This window comes from Moschus berezovskii, chromosome 11, assembly GCF_049115385.1.
Source record: "Moschus berezovskii isolate FMDL1 chromosome 11, NW_MosBer_1.0, whole genome shotgun sequence".
NCBI classification, from domain to species: Eukaryota; Metazoa; Chordata; class Mammalia; order Artiodactyla; family Moschidae; genus Moschus; species Moschus berezovskii.
The window spans coordinates 36,276,065-36,293,870 of NC_142470.1; the positions used below are offsets into that span (position 1 = coordinate 36,276,065).

The 17,806-nt window shown below is 38.9% G+C and overlaps 1 protein-coding gene across 5 annotated transcripts in view; it reads left to right on the forward strand.

Annotated features, from left to right (window-relative positions):
- Positions 1 to 17,806, forward strand: part of CLIP4 (CAP-Gly domain containing linker protein family member 4) — a 78,464-nt gene that overhangs the window by 38,432 nt on the left and 22,226 nt on the right. For all 5 annotated transcript variants that reach the window (XM_055400102.2, XM_055400104.2, XM_088841263.1 and 2 more), the window contains 5 exons: positions 741 to 830; positions 1,843 to 1,986; positions 5,739 to 5,873; positions 9,307 to 9,430; positions 16,426 to 16,490. In XM_055400102.2, coding sequence (XP_055256077.1) covers positions 741 to 830; positions 1,843 to 1,986; positions 5,739 to 5,873; positions 9,307 to 9,430; positions 16,426 to 16,490 — 558 coding nt within the window. The remainder of the gene's footprint in view (positions 1 to 740; positions 831 to 1,842; positions 1,987 to 5,738; positions 5,874 to 9,306; positions 9,431 to 16,425; positions 16,491 to 17,806) is intronic.

Genomic DNA, 17,806 nt, shown 5'->3' on the forward strand with positions numbered 1-17,806 from the left:
AACTGGATGTCATTCATTAGGTTTCTTGTTTAAATGGTTTGGTTCTGTAGAATTAAAACAGAAGTCTTAATAAAGTAGATTATTATTCACGAGCTTGTTCTTTTTTAAACTGCATTTTTTTTTTTTTTTTTTTTTGGGTGGGAGTTGAGTGTAGTGAGAGTCAGGTAGTCATTTTCAGAATACCAGTGACAGAGAGTACAGGGTTTCTTAATATCTGACTTCCACTTAAATGAAAAGCTTCTATAATGATTTGCAATTTTTTTTTTACTTCAAATCCACTATCTGAATAGGCAGTCTGCCCCAATGAGTTTGCCTGCACACACCAGTGAAACCATGAGTTGTGTGCAGATCTTAATAAGTGTGCAGCTGTCATAGGCATGTTAAGACTTAAGTTTTACCTGGTAGCATTGTGCAAGCACTAAGGAGTGTACTAAGTATCAGATGGTTAGATAGCTGTGTTTTAAATGCTTTATATTATATAGAATTCCTAAGTGGATTTTAAAATAAGTTTAAAAGATAGTTTAGTGACATTTGGGGAAATTGATTGGGCTAGGAATACATTCTTTAATTTCCCCTTAATAAAATACTGGCCCCTGATATCTATGAATTTATTATCCAGTGTGTTCTCAGAAGTAGAGAAGATTTCAGTGAGGATTGTCTATACTTTTAAAAGTGAATCCATATTTATGTTTAACATTAAAATTCTTTCTTGTTGAATGTGTTTTGTTTCTGTGTTCTAGGATTAATGACATCAAAAAAAGATAGTGCTTCAGAATCAACACTCTCATTGCCTCCTGGTGAAGAGTTGAAAACTGGAGCAGAGAAAGATGGTAATATAATTTATAACTTCTATTCTTAAAATTTAATGTACTGATGGAACTTTAAAACAATATAGTGATATAGCTTATAAGAGGCTAAATTTTAAAGTTTGTAAGGGAAGACTCGGTATAGTAAAAATTTATACTTGAAAATCCCCTGAACAGCTCATAATAAAGTGCGCACACACACATATATATTTTTTGTATAAATTCTTGTGTTGTGATTCTTACGTACATGTAGTGAATTACAGAACTAGATGCAGAGAATAAAGTAAAATTCCATTGTGTAGATGGCTTGATAGAATTATTTAAAGTTACCTCTACAATTTATACTTGAAAGTTGCTGAGAATAGATGTAAAGCATTGTCACCACTCACACACACACAAAATGAACTGTGTGAGGTGCTGCATGTGAGTGTGTTATCTTGATCTTGTTAATCATTGCACTATATCTTTTCATATAATATTCCACACTTTATATACAATTATATTTATCAATTATTACTCAATGAACTTGAAATAGACAAAAAATTAAGTTGTCTTTAGCTGTCAAATCACTGGGTGAATAAAGCATGAATAGAAAATTCAAAAGTATTCCTGCTTGCCTTCAGGTTAACTCAGAACATTTTAATATTAAGCTTTTGTTACCTTAAAAATAGATTAGTCGTGTGTTTTATATAAATAAGTTGTGATTCTACTAACTCATCTCAAGTGAGAGGTGAGAGACGGTGGTTAGAATAGGTAACTGGTCTAAATTGATTACATGACAACACTTTTCTATATACGATTGTCATCATGTGGTATGGATCCTTTGGATCCTTAAAATTGCTTGGGCTCTAAAATCTTGTGTGAATGAACTACAGTGTATTTTGATGAAATCAGGCATTTAACTCAATACGAAGATAATCTACAATGGAAGAAGCTGAATGGAGAGTTTCAGAGGATTTACTTGGAAAAGCATCTAATTGGTTCACTGCTTGTTTTCCGCCCTTTGATGTATTCCTTTCCTTTACCATTGTTTTAGTTCCCCTGATTGGATCCATCAGCAGCTCCTCCTCTATATCTTCTCTGGAGCACAAACAGAGCCTCTCCAAGAAACTGAATGCACGTGGCAATAACAAGAAGACAATGAGCAAAAGCCCTTCCCTCTCATCTAGAGCCAGTGCTGGTATCTATGGCTTTTTCAACCAGGCTTTCTTGGTGTTTTTTATCTTGGTTTGTTTGTAAGTAGATTTGCTCTTTTTAAATGTGTAGAAGGAACCCTTTACTTCAGTCAGATTGAACTACTTGCCCCTTTCCTGTCTTTCTCCCAGCCCTCATCCCTCTCCTCTCTGTCAGCACACTCTGGATCTCTCTGCCTTGCTCCTCATGCTCCTGCCATTTTTCCTTGTCTGGATTTACTTCTTCTTTTCCTTGTGTATCTAAGGACTCCAGCCTCTGTAAGGTTCCTATGAGAACTTTATGACAGATCCTCAGATACTTGGAGACTGTACGATCTCTTCTCTTTCTTTACGTATCTATTTTCTAATCTAAACCTAATATTAATAATTAACATGTCAATATGCATTATTATTTCATATCTATTAAAGGCATTTTGCATATCTTATTTCACTTAATTCTCAAAATGCATGAAATATCATGACCACCTTCACTTTATGAATGAGGAAACTAAGGCTTAGGGAGGTCAGGTATTGGTGCATGACGGTAGTTTCTAAGTGCACACCTGGGCTGCACCCACAGGTCTGTCTGATGCTTCTCTGCTATTGTTAAACTCCGCCTCTGTCTCAAGTACCTTCAGTTCTTCCTTGTGCTGTAGGGTCCTTAGGACCCTCCCAGCTAGCTCTTAGTACAAGTCCAGCCTAAGGCTGCTCATGCGATTTCGGTGACCACACTGTATCATTGGCTCCAGTAGAGCCGAAAGCTGCTGCTGAGTCGCTTCAGTCGTGTCTGACTCTGTGTGACCCCATAGATGGCAGCCCGCCAGACTACCCCATTCCTGGGATTCTCCAGGCAAGAACACTGGAGTGGGTTGCCATTTCCTTCTCCAGTGCATGAAAGTGAAAAGTGAAAGTGAAGTCACTCAGTCGTGTCCAACTCTTAGTGACCATGGACTGCAGCCCACCAGGCTCCTCTGCCCATGGGATTTTCCAGGCAAGAGCATGGAATGGGGTGCCATTGCCTTCTCCAAGAGCCGAAAGCTAAGTTTCTTCATTTTATGGCTCGACATAGGACTTTACATTTATTTTCATTTAATTTAATGGTAGAATTTTTATACCTCTGAGTTTCGTTTTTTTATATCTTGCACGTAGCTTTTCATACACTTTAGAGTTATCTTCTTATTTAAAAAAGCATGCTTTCTCTATTTTTAGTCAAGTCATTGTTTAAAACTGTGTAGGAGAGGTTGACAATGATAACCTGTTTAGCTCGCTGTGAAGCCTGCATGATCCCATTCAATCCACATTTCTTCAGTTATGTGTAAGGATATAGAAAACACTTTTTCTTGTTGGAATCAACACATGAATACTGAATTTATTGCAGTTCACTTATTTGCCTGTGGGCTTCCCTGGTAGCTCAAGGTAAAGAATCTGCCTGTTATGTGGGAGACCTGGGTTTGACCCCTGGGTTGGGAAGATCCCCTGGAGAAGGGAAAGGCTATCCCCTCCAGTATTCTGGCGAGGAGAATTCCATGTACTGTATGGAATTGGGGTCGCAAAGAGTCGAATATGACTGAACGACTTTCACTTTGTTTCACTTTATTTGCCTACATAGAAAGGCAATCAGGTCATTTTAGCATAATTTGTTTTTAATAAGTCTCATAGTAATTACTTTGGAGAAGGAAATGGCAACCCACTCCAGTGTTCTTGCCTGGAGAATCCCAGGGATGGCAGAGCCTGGTGGGCTGCCGTCTATGGGGTTGCACAAAGTCGGACACAACTGAAGCGACTTAGCAGTAGCATAGTAATTTACTAGATCCTTTTTCTAATACTTTTAATACTTGTGCTGAATCAGTATTTTATCGTGAAAAATGTTCAGGACAGGATTTTCTTAACGATATTTTATTGTATGGGGGAAAAAAACAAAAAAATCCTTGATAGTAACATTGATGTAATAAATGTAAAAGTTCTCCAAAAGTGGAAAACCTCGAAATTTTGATTGAATATCTATTTTCTGACTAGATTCCCCTTCCCCTGAAACCAGTTTGTCTTTAATGCTGTGAGGAACAGAGGTGAGACAATGCAGTGATGTAGCAATCCTGTTTATCCTCCTTTTAATTACATTTTAAGGCCTTCTTCACTTGGAATTTAGGCTTTTGACAGTGACTTGATTTTAAAATTTATTATGGGTATGGAATTGTCTTTTTTACCCTTTATGTAAAGTAACTCTAGTGTGCCTTCTTATTTAACTTTTTTTTTCTTTTTATAAATTTGAAGGGTTTGTAAGTTTAAATAATAGAGATAAAGAGAGTCATCAGTTAGAGTAAGAAAGAGGTCCTTTTAAAAAGGGAGGGAGAGAGAATGGGTCACATGTGAGAGAAAGTCCATATTCCAAACCCAAAAATATTTCCTTAAATTTTTTTCTAGATTGAGTGATTTGCATTTGGGGAGGTGTGGACTGCAGAGAGTGGACATTATTGAAAGTTAAGGACAAAACATTAAAGAGAAAGAGGAGCAGAAAGAAGGGGTTGGGGAATGGGGAGGTCGGGGAGGAAGTCTGTGAACTCAGCCCCACTGTGTCCCACGTTGAACTCATTGTCTTGATCCATTGTCTGCAGACAGAAACCTGAGGGTTTCTGGTCACAGGGTCTGGGTTTTAACTACTCCCTGTGAACACCATGTGGTCATTAATTCCCAAGTTTGTATCTTGTCTGTGATTAAAATTATCATGATAAGCACTTTGTAAACTGTGAAGTGCTTGGGAAATGTTAGTTATTTCAAGGGCCTAGGACTTTTTAGTATACAGTTGATCTAGACCTTCCTTCTGCCCGGGTTTGTGTTCTTCAGTTGTTGCCATGTTTTTAGTTTCTTCCTGTTCACAGCCTGACTTGCCCTGTATCCAGTACCCTCACGGAGGGTTCCCTAGCTCTTCTCAGATGACAGCCATTCCAGCCTGTTTTTGGACTGATGGGAGAAGCCTCAGAGGTCCACCTGTCCTCTGTTAGAGTTGAGCAGCTTTCTCGATAGCGTTGCTCTACAGCGTCTGATGTTCAGTAGTGGGCACTTCAGGGTTTAGGTTTGAATCAAAGTCTGAGGGGAGGTGGTGTGTGCTTTTGTTTCTAATAAGGAAATCAGTTTGGGGGTAATTGGAACCTTATAGCAGTTCCACTTTTAAATTACATTTGTGTCTGTATCATTTACACCAAGTCCCACTGAGCTATTACGATTCTGTATTCTATTTACTAGAATAGAGATTGCTAGACTGCAGCCCATGGGCCAGATCCAACCTACCACCTGCTTTTGTAAATAAAGTTTTATTGGAACGCATTGTGCTCATTTTGTCTCTGTCTGCTTTTGAGCTACAACAGCAAAGCTGAACAGTTGTGACAGAGTAGCATGGCTTGCAAAGCCTGAAGCATTTATTACATAGCCCTTTACAGAAAGGGTGTGCTGACCTCTGTTCTTGTAGAGAGTGCCCCCAGGAAGTCAGGATAAAGTTGATGCTTCACCAGGTGTCATGTGTAAGTTCCCAGAGCAATGATGGTCTCAGGAAACCCTTCAGATTTCATTTGAGTAGCTTTCCTTCACATGTGAGAAGCGCAACTGTAGACACTGTGTGTAAGGAAGCAAGCAGCATATATTGAAACCTCCAACTAACTAGACTGGTTAGAATACATCGTAATTTTTTGGCTCATGTGGTTTTTGAGTTTCCCTTTGTTTTTTTCTCTTCCTGTCCCACCCCCTTCCCCAACCAATCCCCACACAGGTTTGAATTCCTCAGCAGCATCTGTAGCAAATAGCGGGCGCTGTGAAGGAGGCCTCCGAATTGGAGACAGGGTGTTGGTGGCAGGCCAGAGAATTGGTACCATTAAGTTCTTTGGGACAACAAACTTTGCTCCAGGTAACTCACCTGTATAGTCTTTGCTCAACTTGACTTCTTTAGAATACAAAAGGTTTAAGAATTTACATGTAAATAAAACGTAGAATTCTTGATTAATAGTTCTTATGGATGGTCGCTCTGGCACAGAAAATGTAAAATGTTGATTCAGATGCAGACCGTTTTCACGCAGGTTAATTATTATGAATTTTTCTTGCCAATTATGTTTTAAATTGTCTAAAGTTAAAATCAGTTGTTACTCTCCAGTTTCACTCTCACTGATTGCCAAGTGTGCTAAATAACAGAGAAAACATTTTAGGATTAGATTTGTGCTAAGCACAATCTTTAAAATGAGTGGATAATGAGTTCATTGCATATAGCTTTTAACAGAATGGCTTAGAGAGAAAAGCAAACAAAGAGGTTCAAAGGGAGATGCAAAAGGTTTTGTGCACCCTGGGACCTTAAAGATGCATGTTTGTGTATTTATATATTCATTCCAATCTAAACTTAATACTGCATTTCCAAAAGTGAAGATAATCTTTCTTTTGCATTTTTGGTGATTGTAATTTCAAATAGAAGCCAGTTGAATAAAACATTTGTATTTTTAAATAGCAATATGCTGTGTTGACACATGGTGGCATTGCAGGATTTTTTAGGAAAAGGTTACCGAGAACATTGATTTTTTTAAAAAAAAGTTTGTAGCCTTCTGTCAGGAACTCTGAAAGATCTGAGATTTTACCCTATTTGCAAGATGGATGACCATGTTTCCATCGATGCTGGCAGAAGATGGTAGACTCCTGGGTCAGAGACAGAGAATCTGATTCATCAATAATGGTGGCTAGAGTGGCAACATTTCTTTCTGTTTGTTTCCTGGGCCCCAGTTCCCAGGGAGTAAGGTAGGGAGGAAGGCCAGGCGACCCCTGTACACCCAGTAGTTTGTGCTACAGGAGAGAAGCCCCAAGCTTAAGGAATCTGAACCTATATAGAGACAGTAAGTATACCTGTCCTCTTGCCAGAGGAGGCTGTCTCCATCTCCCAAGGCTGTCTTCTCTACAAACGTCTGTGAACACATGGTCAGCACCTCTCTCCATAAGACATGGACAGAGAATGGTCTCCTAGCACATTCTCGTTTCATTAGTACAGTTTATAATTGCAGTCCAGTTACTAATTGATTGGGGATGGGCTGTATGTTTTATAGTTCATGTCTCTCGAAATAGTAGTAGTAATTGAGGTAGTAATTTAGGTAGTAACTGAGATTAGTTAGAATGTTCTTAATGTGGTTCTCAAATAAAAACTTAGAAATCCCAAAGGTAGTTTATTTTTCCACCGTCACCATGTCTTCTCAGTTTCCTTTCTCTGGTTTTATTAAACAAGGCTTGAATGGTTTGATTCATTTGGATACAATTGTTTTTAGGTTGACTTTTAAGTTTTGAACTCCTAGTAAAGAACATTTAGGGGTTCCCAGGTGGTACAATGGTAAATAATCCATCTGCCAATACAGGAGATGCAAAAGACAGGGATTAGATCCCTGGGTTGGGAAGATTCCCTGGAGTAGGAAATGGTAACCCACTCTGCTATTCTGGCCTGGAAAATTCCGTGGGTGGAAGAGCCTGACAGGCTAGTTTTCCATGGGGTTGCAAAAAGGTGGACGTGACTGAGCACACATAGAACACTTAGAAATTTGAAAAGTAATAATCAGATATTGGACATGAGTTTGAGCAAACTCCGGGAGATACTGGAGGACAGAGAAGCCTGGTGTGCTGCAGTCCATGAGGTGGCAAAGAACTGGACATGACTTAGCGACTGTACAACAAATAAACAGTATAACAATTGGAGATTTTTTGTTAAAGTCCTTCTGCCCTGTCAGAAAGTGGTAGGATATATTTCTTGTGGCATCAACATGTAAATCAGTCAGTTCTATAGAACAGTGGTAATATCTAGCCTTTCTATAGATTATGAGGCTTAGACCTGACGGAGGGCATGGTTAGCCATCAGTGCTGCCTCTGAAAGAAAGGTGCTGGCTACGTGTGGCGATGTCCCTCCCTCACCACTGCCAGACAGTGTGTAGTCACTCTTCTTAACACTTGCTGTAGTGCCTTCCTGCTGTGTGCTATATACTTTCAAGAGGTATATGCAAACATGTAGCAGTGATATGGTGTATTAAAATGGGAAAATGTACAAATTATATAGGAAAGAATCAAAGGCAGGAGGATATAAAACTTGGCAAACTGTGACTGTGGCACTCAGCAATAACAACGGCAACCAGAGTAACCTGGTTTAATGACATTCAGAAATGCAATGCCCGGCATTAGTATGGCCAAGCAGTAGGCCTGTATGCATCTCTCTGTACCTGTGCAGAGTAGGTTGTTTCAGTATAAAAGACTGTCACATGCCTTATACTAGTCTTTCCAATTCAAACTCCAATATCGGAAATCAACTCAAGTGTCATCTTTTTGAATATAAGAGGAAAAAAAATGTTAAGAATTTCTGGATTGTCATTTTAGAGGTTATATAATTGACTATCTGCATTATTAATCTGAAGGAGAAAATATTCCGTATTTTGTCATTTGTAGTAAATTTCTCAATATCCATATCTTTATTTGATACTGATTCTGAGAGACCAAATACAATCACTATTGTATTCTCCTTTTAAATAAGAAATGAATGGACTGTCGGGTATGTTTAACTAATCTGGAGGTACCTTCATCCAGAGCCTAGAGCCATTACTCTAGGAGTCTATGTCCATTTATTTAATATTTGCCACACTAAAAGCAACCTCACTGTTTTAATTTTATGCTCTCTGGAAAAGGAAATCCCATTACTCTCCTCAGAGTGCCCTTTTAAATACTTGAAAGCCTTTTAGAAAATTCTTCCTATTAGCTAACCTAAATCTTTTAGGTTAAAAATGATTTTTTTTTTCCATCTTGGGTGGGGGAAAAATGAAAGAAGAAGAAGAGTCACCATGAAGTCTAGCCATTTTCTATATTATTTTTGTCCCTCTTTAATTATTTAAGAGCTGTTTGTGGTATTCTCATGTTGGGAGAGTAAAATGAAAAGACTGCATGTTCATTTCATGACTCAATATTATGCTACATTGCTCCCATCTCAGACTGTATTTCCAAGTTAAGGACAGTTTCTTATTATAGCTTTTAGATATATTTTGGTCAAACACTACTTGCATAATAGCTAATCCTTGCCAAATTTGTGTTTGTTCATTTTGTCTTCCTTAATGTACAACTCTGCAATTATGCTTGTGAAATGTTTTTCTGGTTCCTTTCTGAAACTTTCAAATTTTGTTTTATAATTTTATTGTTTGAAGGCTTAATGATCACAATGATCTTCCATCACTTTGGTCATGTGTGAGAATGTTAAACCATCTAGACTGTGGGTTTGTGTAATAACATAACAGTTTTGGATAAAGTATAGATGCTTTTAAAATCTAGTATTCTTGTTCTAGGATATTGGTACGGGATAGAGCTTGAGAAACCCCATGGCAAGAATGATGGTTCAGTTGGAGGTGTGCAGTATTTTAGTTGTTCCCCAAGATATGGAATATTTGCTCCCCCATCCAGGGTTCAAAGGTGAGAAAAAAATGAAATTTACATTATTAACAAGAACTTTTTGTAATGCGCAGTGAGTTAAGAGTCACTAATTCTGTATGAAAGATATGCACTAACTACAGACCATGTCTTCTTTCAAGGGGTTAACCAACCACCTTCTTCAGAGGGTAGGCTCATGGAAAGCTAAATTTGCTTTGCTGAGGATTTGCAATTTTAAAAACCTCCTTTATTCCTCATTTGCAAACCCTATGAGTATGTGTAGGCTATTAGGAGTGGTGGTTGCTGCTCAGAACAGTGAGAGCAGCAAGCTTAATCTGTCATGCAAACAAAAGTGAAAATGCTCTCTGATTGCTTCAGTCACATCCTAACTACATTAAATTTCCTGCCAGCAGGCACCCCATTCATTCTCCTACAAACCTAATGGAAGCAAAATGGCTTTTTCCTCTGATTTCTTTAGTTTTCAAAAATAGATCGGCAGTACATCTTTAGGGGGAAGTGAAGCTTCAAGTATTGATATATCCCTCCTCAGTGTTTCTTCCGCAGATAGTACACTTTTGCTCCAGCTCACTCTGGGTCTTAAAACGTAAGTTGAGCAGAAACAAGTCCTTATGAAATTCCAGGTACACTGTGTCAAATGACTTAATGTGCTGAAAGAAGTTGGCCTGATATCTTTAAATAGGTAGTAACATGTATGGTACAATCACATTCATGAGAATAGACCTGCCATCTCAATCTGGGAGTCCCATCTCATCCCCTTCCAACTGGACTGTGTGACTGACTGCCTCCTGGCAAATTTAACAGTTTTCATATCCATTTTCTTTCTCATTTTTTTAAATTGAATCAGTTCAGTTCAGTCGCTCGTTCGTGTCCGACTCTCCGTGACCCCATGAATCACAGCACTCCAGGCCTCCCTGTCCATCACCAGCTCCCGGAGTTCACTCAAACTCATTCCACAGAGTCAGTGATGCCATCCAGCCATCTCATTCTCTGTCGTCCCCTTCTCCTCCCGCCCCCAACCTTTCCCAGCATCAGAGTCTTTTCCAGTGAGTCAACTCGTCGCATGAGGTGGACAAAGTATTGCAGTTTCAGCTTCAGCATCAGTCCTTCCAGTGAACACCCAGGTTTGATCTCCTTTAGAATGGACTGGTTGGATCTCCTTGCAGTCCAAGGGACTCTCAAGAGTCTTCTCCAGCACCACAGTTCAAAAGCATCAATTCTTCGGCGATCAGCTTTCTTCACAGTCCAACTCTCACATCCATATATGACCACGGGAAAAACCATAGCCTTGACTAGACGGACCTTGGTTGGCAAAGTAATGTCTCTGCTTTTTAATATACTATCAAGGTTGGTCATAACTTTCCTTCCCAGGAGTAAGCGTCTTTTAATTTCATGGCTGCAATCAGCATCTGCAGTGATTTTGGAGCCCAAAAACATAAAGTCTGACACTGTTTCCACTGTTTTCCCATCTATTTCCCATGAAGTGATGGGACCAGATGCCATGATCTTTGTTTTCTGAATGTTGAGCTTCAAGCCAACCTTTTCACTCTCCTCTTTCACTTTCATCAAGAGGCTTTTGAGTTCCTCTTCACTTTCTGCTGTAAGGGTAGTGTCATCTGCATATCTGAGGTTATTGATATTTCTCCCAGCAATCTTGATTCCAGCTTGTGCTTCTTCCAGCCCAGCGTTCCTCATGATGTACTCTGCATATAAGTTAAATAAGCAAGGTGACAATATACAGCCTTGACGTACTCCTTTTCCTATTTGGAACCACAAGAGAAGACTCTACACATGGACATCACCAGATGGTCAACACCAAAATCAGATTGATTATATTCTTTGCAGCCAAAGATGGAGAAGCTGTATACAGTTAGCAAAAACAAGACCAGGAGCTGACTGTGGCTCAGATCATGAACTCCTTATTGCCAAATTCAGACTTAAATTGAAGAAAGTAGGGAAAACCACTAGACCATTCAGATATGACCTAAATCAAATGCCTTATGATTATACAGTAGAAGTGAGAAATAGATTTAAGGGACTAGATCTGATAGAGTGCCTGATGAACTCTGGACGGAGGTTCGTGACATTGTACAGGAGACAGGGACCAAGACCATCCCCATGGAAAAGAAATGCCAAAAAGAAAAATGGCTGTCTGAGGAGGCCTTACAAATAGCTGTGAAATGAAGAGAAGCGAAAAGCAAAGGAGAAAAGGAAAGATATAAGCATCTGAATGCAGAGTTCCAAAGAATAGCAAGGAGAGATAAGAAATCCTTCCTCAGTGATCAATGTAAAGAAATAGAGGAAAACAACAGAATAGGAAAAACAAGAGATCTCTTCAAGAAAATTAGAGATTCCAAGGGAACATTTCATGCAAAGATGGGCTCGATAAAGGACTGAAATGGTATGGACCTAACAGAAGCAGAAGATATTAAGAAGAGGTAGCAGGAATACACAGAAGAACTGTACAAAAAAGATTTTCACGACCAAGATAGTCACGATAACGTGATCACTGACCTAGAGCCAGACATCTTGGAATGTGAAGTCAAGTGGGCCTTAGAAAGCATCACTATGAACAAAGCTAGTGGAGGTGATGGAATTCCAGTTGAGCTATTTCAAAACTTGAAAGATGATGCTGTGAAAGTGCTGCACTCAATATGCCAGCAAATTTGGAAAACTCAGCAGTGGCCACAGGACTGGAAAAGGTCAGTCTTCATTCCAATCCCAAAGAAAGGCAATGCCAAAGAATGCTCAAATGACCGCACAATTGCACTCATCTCACACGCTATAAAGTCATGCTCAAAATTCTCCAAGCCAGGCTTCAGCAATATGTGAACCGTGGACTCCCAGATGTTCAAGCAGGTTTTAGAAAAGGCAGAGGCACCAGAGATCAAATTGCCAACATCCGCTGGATCATGGAGAAAGCAAGAGAGTTCCAGAAAAACATCTATTTCTGCTTCATTGACTATGCCAAAGCCTTTGACTCTGTGGATCACAATAAACTGTGGAAAATTCTGAAAGAGATGGGAATACCAGACCACCTGACCTGCCTCTTGAGAAACCTGTATGCAGGTCAGGAAGCAACAGTCAGAACTGGACATGGAACAACAGACTGGTTCCAAATAGGAAAAGGAGTACGTCAAGGCTGTTACTATCACCTTGCTTACTTAATTGAATAGTTACATATAATTTTTGTATGCTTTTCCTTCTTCTATGATGTAATTGATATAATCCTTTTCTTGTTATTTATGATTTTATAACATTTAACTTGTAATGCTTTGCAGTTATAAGTTAACTGCAAAGTACTTGACAAAGTGCCTTCAATTAAATGTTTTGTTTGATTCTAATAAGTATCTAGTTAGGAAAACTAGAAAAGAATAACTGCTGATGGTCCCTGACTTACGATTTTTAGACTTTATGATGGTGCAAAAGTGGTAAGAATTCAGTCGAAACTGTACTTCAGACTTTGAGTTTTGATCTTTCCCCGGGCTAGCCGTACACAGTATGATACAGTCTCATGAGACTGGGCAGGGCAGCAGCTGCAGCTCCCAATCAGCCCCGTGATCATGAGGGTGAACAACCCATGCACCTACGATCCTTCTGTACCCACACAATCATTCTGTTTCTCACTTTATGTACAGTATTCAATAACTTAAACGTGACATTCAATGCTTAATTGTAAAGTAGGCTTGGTGTTAGATGGTTTTGCCAAGTTGTAGACTCATGACAGTGTTCTGAGCACGTTTAAGGTTGACAAGGCTAGGCGATAATGTCCAGCAGGTTAGGTGTATCAAATGCATTTTCAACTCAAGATGGGTTCATCAGGACATAACTCCATTGTAAGTTGAGGAGAAGCTCTACAAACATTTACTGAGCATTTAATGAGTGGTGGGCTCTGTACCATGTACTTCATCAATTTTCCCCAGACCTATGAGATACAAGGTATTACGATTATTCCTATTTTGCAGGTAAAGAAAAGTTTCACGAGACATAGTAACTGCTAAAGTCATGTAGCTGTGTAGGGGACGAAAAACTTGTCCCGTACCATCTTACGTTCACTAACTGGAGGGTATGGAGTCTATGAGTTAAACTGACAACAGATAAACAGAAGAAAAGGCGTAGCGTTTGTTAAATGTTAACTTTACATGCATGGGGGCATCACAGAAAGCAGTCACTGCCCAGAGGAATGGTGACATTGGAGAATTTATAGACCATCTTAACGGGGGAAGGGAAGGGGGAGAAAGGCCGCTTATGGGAGAGCAGATGATGTTAGGGAAGATCAGTGGGCCTTCAGGAAAGTGGGTGGGGATGTGATAGTCTGTGACAGAGTCTGTCTGGGTGTGGAGGTAACTCCCCATCTCCTCTCCTGTGATGCAAGTCAATCTTCCACGCTTGATGAAATTATGGGGAGGGGATTTATGACAATTGAATTCTTCTTTGGGAAGATCTGTTTTAGGAAGATAACGGGAGTTCAGAGAAAGCCTCTTTTTGCATTTGTTTATTCTTGAATGTCTTTAGCTCAAAATAATCCCTTGTGCTAGAGCAGCCTGTTTGGGGTAAGGTATTTTGATCTCCCACACTAGTTAATGGTGCAGCTGGACTCAGCCCAGGTTTGTTACTTTGCTTTTTCCTAAGCCCTTGCTTTTAGACAGTTTGCAGGGGAGCTTTTGGTAGTTATTTTATAAATAAAGAAAAACAGGCAGTAACTGATGGCACTTAGATATGCTGGCACTATTTTAAGTGCTTTATTATTCTTCTGTAGCGATCCTGTGTGTCAGGTACCATAATTATCCCTGTTTCACAAGTGGGAAGATAAGGCACAGAGAGGTTAAGTGAGGTGTGCAATTGTGCTCAGGGCCCAAGTGAAGATTTGAGCCCAGAGAGTCTAGTATAAGAATATGTGCTCTTAACCGTTACCCTATTATAGTTAAAAGAGGCTCAGCGACTTTCTTCAGGACCTGTATCTTATAAGTGATTGATTTGGGAATAAAATCCATACTGAGTCACTAGTCAGTCTTCTGGGTTCTCATATTACTTTGAACAAATCTTCATTAACACATTGCTACAGTCTCTTAAAAGTTTGATTTGTCTCCTAGTCATGAGGACTGGGCTTCTCTGTTTCATATTTGACTACCCAAGGAATATAGTTTGGCATCTTGTACACACAGTAAATACTGATCAACTTTCGTTCAGTGCCTTTTATGCTGTAACAGCTTTCTTCTCTGTTATATTGTGATACCACTTTCTCCCTCCAAGTTTTATCTTCTTTTTCTTGCTTTGTTTATGGAACACACATTTTTTGCTTTCTTTTTTTTTGGCATCTATTTGGTCTTCTTTAAGGTGATTCATTTAAAAGCAGCCTCCTCGTCTTAGACGAAGCACGGCTCTCTCTAAATGAACTGCTGTCTCCAACCAGCTGTCTTCCTGTCATCTTCTGATTGTCTCATTCATCATCATCAAATACTATTAAGTGTCTTTTAGCACTTTGTGCTGCGCTCGGCATTCTATAAGCAAATAAAACAGACATGATGCCTGATTTTGAGGAGTTTCTAATTTAAACCAGCCTGGGAGCTCTTTAACGATCACACTGATCTTCAGGAAGGGACTCCTGAGAACAGTTGTTAATCACATAGTGACCAATCACAACCTCACCTTGCATCACTCTCCTCCTCAGATTGTTGTTGGCCTTTTCTTTTTTGTTTTTTTCTTTTTTTAAAAAAAATTTCTATTAAAAAAATATGCCCCTGTCCCAGAATCTTTGCACGTATTACTTCCTTTGCTTGGATGGCTTTCTACTATCACCCAACTATCGTCTAGCTAATTCCTTTTCTTCTATCAACATATATAAAAGCCAGTATTTCTTTAGAGAAATTCTGAGACTCAGTGACTAGATCTAATCTCTCTCCTTTTTTTTTTTTTTTTTGCTCAAGTGGTTTTTATCAGCATAGTATTAATTTTCTTAGTTCATACCATTAGGTACTTCTTACTAATGAACTGATCACTTTTAGAATTAAGTTTTCAACTCTCCATCACAACTAAATTCAAGTATCTCTCTGCTTCATCAAGTCGTATTCTTTGCATTCATTAGTCTCTCATTGATTGCTCTATGTTATGTATCATGTAAAGACGATGCACGTGTATTGCAAGATGAAGTTACAATTAATGCAAGAGTTGCAGGATTTCTTTATGGTAACAAAGTGTGCTGGAACAAGTGATGGATAGAATGAAGACATTTCTGGTTTAGGTCAGTAAACAGTTGAAAGAAAATCCTATAAATCCTGTTATAGGATTGGCTTTTTAAAAATAAGGAATGATTTGAATATCAAAACAATAGACCTGTAAAGAATGTGTCCTTTATGATTGTGCTTAGAGTCAAGTATAACATAAAAGATGTTGGTTTTATAAGAAAAATCACATATATACACAGACTCAGCTGATGTCTTTTTTCAATATAAAAATGTAATGTTTTTGTAATTATAACCTAACATTTGTTATATTTAACATAAAATAAAATTTCACCTTTTTTAGTTCCATCTTTGAAAATAAAGCTCCAAAAAGACAAAGTTGGGCCGCTATTTGAAATGAATTCACTTGAAGTTGACTTTCTCTGTACTTTCTATCCTTATATAACAAGGACCTCTTCTGATTAGTGCCTATCTCTGGTGCTAAATTGAAATTCATTTCTGGCTTATTAATAAATACTCAGTAAATGCTTGTCCAGTGAGTAAAACAAGAAATGACCATTGAATACATGTATATGTATGACTGAGTCCCTTCACTGTTCACCTGAGACTATCACAGCATTGTCAGTTGACCATTCAGTTCAGTTCAGTTCAGTTTAGTCGCTCAGTCGTGTCCAACTCTTTGCGACCCCATGAATCACAGCATGCCCCAATACAAATCAAAAAGTTAAAAAAAAAAAAAGATATAGCCATTGTTGTGAAACCCTCAGTTAAGTGCCAGTCTTCAATATGAAGACCAGCTGCTTCTAATTAGATTTGCATTCCTTCTTTTATTCACAGAGTAACAGATTCCCTGGATACTCTTTCAGAAATTTCTTCAAATAAACAGAATCATTCTTATCCAGGTAAGATTATAATTTTGTGTTCCTAATAATTATTTCTTTTCCTTTATTGAACTTTTTTTTTAATTGTAGATGTATGTGTATATAGAAGAATATATGAAATATATTTGTATAGCTATGTAATCATAAAGCGATATCTATTACCCACCCCATGGCCAAAGAGGATTACCTGTATGTCCTGAGTATTGCCCAGTCTCATCTGCCTCCCTTTTTCATATGCCCTGACTCCAGGTTATGTATCTTGCATTGTATGTTAATTATTCCCTTGATTATTTTTAATGTCTATCCATCATATATAGATGTCAGTAAATAATGTATGTTTAGTTTTGATTGTTGTTTACTATGTTGTGTAGTGGTGATGGTAGTTTAATTGCTAAGTCATGTCCAACTCTGCGACCCCATGGACTATAGCCTGCCAGCCTCCTCTGTTCATGGGATTCTCCAGGCAAGAATCCTGGAGTGTGTCGCCATTCCCTTCTCCAGGGTATCTTTCTGACCTAGGGATTGAACCCAGGTCTCCCACATTGCAGGCAGATTCTTTACCATCTGAGCCATCTGGGAAGTCATGCTATGTAATGTTCCATTAAAATGCATTGTGCTTGTTTGCTAAGTCGCTTTAGTCGTGTTTGACTCATTGTGACCCTATGGACTGTAGCCCACCAGATTCCTCTGTCCATGGGGCAAGAATACTGGAGTGGGTTGCCATGCCTTCCTTCAGGGGATTGTCCCAACCCAGGGATCGAACCCACGTCTCTTATGTCTCCTGCATTGGCAGGCAGGTTCTTTACCACTAGCACCATCTGAGAAGCCCTGAAATACATTATCCATTCTATATTTGAGTTATATCCTGTTTTCGACTATTCAGAAGCTGTGCCATTGTACACATTGACAAAAGTTCCTCTAGGATTGCCAGGCATGGGACATCCATATCTTCAGCCTTCCTAGTGTGTCGGACTGTCCACATGGGAATGGATGAGAGTCTCTGTCACTCCTCCCCTCAGCAACAGTCGTCCTGTTTGATTTAGAAGTCTTTGCCCATCTGAAGGGTGTAAGTGGCATCTCCTTGAGGTTTCAATTTGTGGTTTTCAGATTACAAATGAAGTTGAGCCCACTTCCATGTTTATGGACCACATGCATTGCCTTTTTTATGACATAACTGTTCAGATCTTCTGCTCATTTTTTTTTTTTTGGAGGGGTTGGTTTGTTTTCATCTTATTAATTTGTAGGTTTCTTTCTATATTTTGGGCAGTAATATTTTGTCAGTTTTGTTTGTTGCAAATACCTTTCCCCTTTTTTTGACTTGTCTTTTGTCCCCTTTC